General features: G+C 40.9%; 1 protein-coding gene across 2 annotated transcripts; it reads left to right on the plus strand.

Moving 5' to 3' along the window:
* The first annotated feature begins 533 nt into the window (after window positions 1–533).
* On the plus strand, window positions 534–1,711 carry LOC135640532 (uncharacterized). 2 transcript variants are annotated; one of them, XM_065155053.1, is made up of 3 exons: window positions 534–913; window positions 993–1,241; window positions 1,313–1,711. In XM_065155053.1, the coding sequence occupies exons 1-3, from the start codon at window positions 551–553 to the stop codon at window positions 1,547–1,549; spliced, it is 849 nt and encodes a 282-aa protein (XP_065011125.1). In that variant the 5' UTR covers window positions 534–550; the 3' UTR covers window positions 1,550–1,711. The 2 variants fall into 2 exon arrangements, with proteins under 2 accessions (XP_065011125.1, XP_065011126.1); XM_065155054.1 differs by having other exon boundaries at window positions 534–813; window positions 914–1,241.
* The last annotated feature ends 1,320 nt before the right edge of the window (window positions 1,712–3,031 follow it).

The following is a 3,031-nucleotide window of genomic DNA, read 5'->3' on the forward strand; positions in this document are numbered from 1 at the left end:
TGGCTCCTTGTAAGTCGAGAAGAAACCCCCATATCACAACAACATCTTGTAGCATTTGCTGTTGCATTTGCATTAGCCAAGTAGAAGAGAAAAGTAGTGTGGAAGGCTTTCTTGATATCTATGAAAGATAGGAAGCAGTCCAGATCACCCGAGTACTTAACTACAAGTATTGGGTTGCCACCTAAAACCATCCACCGCTTCATGGAATCAATCGATGTAAAGCTTAATCTTCTCCTCCCCCTCTTTTCTTCTTTCTATATCATCTTCCTGTAATTGCCACTTTCTCAATGATTCATGCTGTGGCAGGGAAAAGATCGCCAAAGTATACCGTTCGCAGCCAACACTGCATGGCGCATGTCACCAACATCAGTCAGCAGCTGAGAGGTAACGCTGCTTCCCGTGGCGCAACCCACGACAGCGTGTTTGACGCTGAAGACTCCCATGCACGTCGCCACGTATCTCTCCTCCGCCGCATCTCCATCTCCACGATCCCCCGCTCCGCTAGCCATATCCTGTCACCTCTCTCCCCCTGGTTCTCTCTCTCGTCACCATGGTGAAGCTCGCTTCAGCCCGGGAGAGCAGGCTGTACGGTCCGCACTCGGTCGAGAACCGGTGGGAATACATCAACGCCGGCCTCCACGTCTTCGCCGCCGCCCTGCTCACCGCCGGCTTCTCCGCCGAGCTCCCTGGTCGCAGCAACGATGAGGTGGACCTGGCTGTCATCCTCGTGGCCTTGGCCCTCCTGGCCGTGGTGAACGCGCACGACCTCGTCGCCCACATGGCCGGCATCGACTACCAGTTCGGCCTCTTCGGGTACGACCTCCAGTTGGGGCTCGTCGAGCTCGCCGTCCCCCTGCTTCAGATGCTCGGATCCATTGTCACCTTCACTGGGATTCTTTTTCTCTTCATTCAGGTTGAACGGAGATCGACCAAGTTCTTCTATCTCATGCATGCTTGCAACTATTCCGACAGATATATATATATGCATGCAGGAAGAGAAGGGCTTCGATTACAAGATGGAGAAGGACGCTGTCAACATGCTGATCGCAGGGCCTCTGTTGTGGGTGATCGGCTCCATCCACAACGCGTGCCAGATCTACGAACGAGCCGATGGCGACACGCAGATTCTCCAATCCGGCGTCTACGTGCCTTTCCTCATGGGCAGCTTGTTGTTCTTCGTCGCCGGCATCTTCAATCGCCAAGATCTTCGCGGCTCGACACATCAGGAAGCAAGGATCACGGTGCGTGTCCGCAACCACGTTGTGAGCCCCCGACTTGGCTCATTCACCATACACTTGGTTTGTGTGTGCAGGCAATTAGCTGGGCCTGGTTATCCACCTTCGGGGGCTTGCTGTTCTTGGTAGGAGGACTGACGAATGTGGCGAAGGTGTTCAAGATGCAGCAGAGAGATGGGCTGAGGTTGGAGAAGCTTCGAGGTAGTGCGCAGGAAAGATTGTTTAGGGACAGGGAAGGCAGGTTCCCCATCTTGGAGAACAGCAGGAGGAGGCCGGGTGAGGAGGCCAGCACGGCTGCAGCTCCGAGAGGATGACTGCCATAAGAGAACAGTGAAGCAGAGGGGGAGAGAATGTAGGAGCGGTTGACGTCTTGTCATGTTCATACGATATAATAATTCCTATGTTCTTTTTTTAGCAGTTTGGTGATCTTGGAAAATTGAATGAGACTCTCTCTCGCGGAGGGGGAGAGGATGTAGCAGCGGTTCACGTCTTGTCATGTTCATACGATATCATAATTCCTGTGTTCGATGAGACTCTCTCTCTCTCTCTCTCATAGGCACTGATCCATGTTATTTCTTTGTATCTTATGCGTAGTTCCATCATATTAGATACATTAGTACCTCTCTCTTTCTCTCGATTAGGCACTGATCCATGTTATTTCTTTCTATCTTATGCGTAGTTTTATCATATTAGATAAATTAGTATCTTATTTTGGTATTGATTTCGTGAAGAGATTTTTTTTTTATAAGTAAAAATAAATTAATTAAATATAAAGTTTTTATAAATAATTTTATTTATATAAGTCATAGTCTAAGCCTGATAATTCATAGAGCACATATGCAATAGTTATGATTATATATATTTAAATTATAATTTATAATTATAATTAATAAATAAAATGTAATGTCCATGTCAAGATTAGTGGGTATAGTATATTATTAAAACATAAAATTACAGGATATATATAATTTTTTAATATAATTTTTAAAAAAATTAATTAATAATAAAATAATATATTATTAAAATATATAATAATAGGATATATAATTTTTTAATATAATTTTTAAAAATTTTAATTAATAGTAAAATTGAATCTGATAAAAATATTTTTTTTTCTTCATAAAACATATTTCATTTTGAGGTCGTGCTTCATGATCTTGAGTCTCTAATAATTTCTGTTAAGAGTTGAGCATTGTTTGTGTGGTGATACTCAAAGATTCTATTACATCTCTCATTCTAAATTTACCAAATGGTGCAAACTAACCTTTGTCAATTATGAATTTTGATGAAGAAATAACATTTAAGAGAGATTCCAAATTTATCAAATGGTGCAAACTAACCTTTGTCAATTATGGATTTCATGAAGAAATAACATTTAAGTAGTACAAAATGTCAGTATTTATTTCCTTAAGAACAAGCTTTTAATTAGTACCTTAATTTGGTATTTATTTTCTTAAGAAATAAGTTTTTAGAGAAAGAAAAAAATGATAATTAGTATCAAATATTTATTTTCTTAAAAGCAGGAGGGGAAAAGTGATGGCTTGATGGGGGTGTATAAAAATTGATTAATTAGTACCTTAGTTGGGACTTACTTTCATGAGAAATAGCTCTTTTATGGGAGAGCAAGAAAAAACTGTTTAATTAGTACCAAATATTTCATTGTCATAAAAATAGGAGAAAAAGTGATTATTTGATGGATAGAGAAAAAAAGATTAATTACTATCTTAATTTTGTACTTATTTTGTTAAGAAATAGTGTTTGTAGGGGAGAGCAAGATATTAATATTAGGAGCAAGA

This window comes from Musa acuminata, chromosome BXJ3-6 (genome assembly GCF_036884655.1).
Source record: "Musa acuminata AAA Group cultivar baxijiao chromosome BXJ3-6, Cavendish_Baxijiao_AAA, whole genome shotgun sequence".
Classification (NCBI taxonomy): domain Eukaryota; kingdom Viridiplantae; phylum Streptophyta; class Magnoliopsida; order Zingiberales; family Musaceae; genus Musa; species Musa acuminata.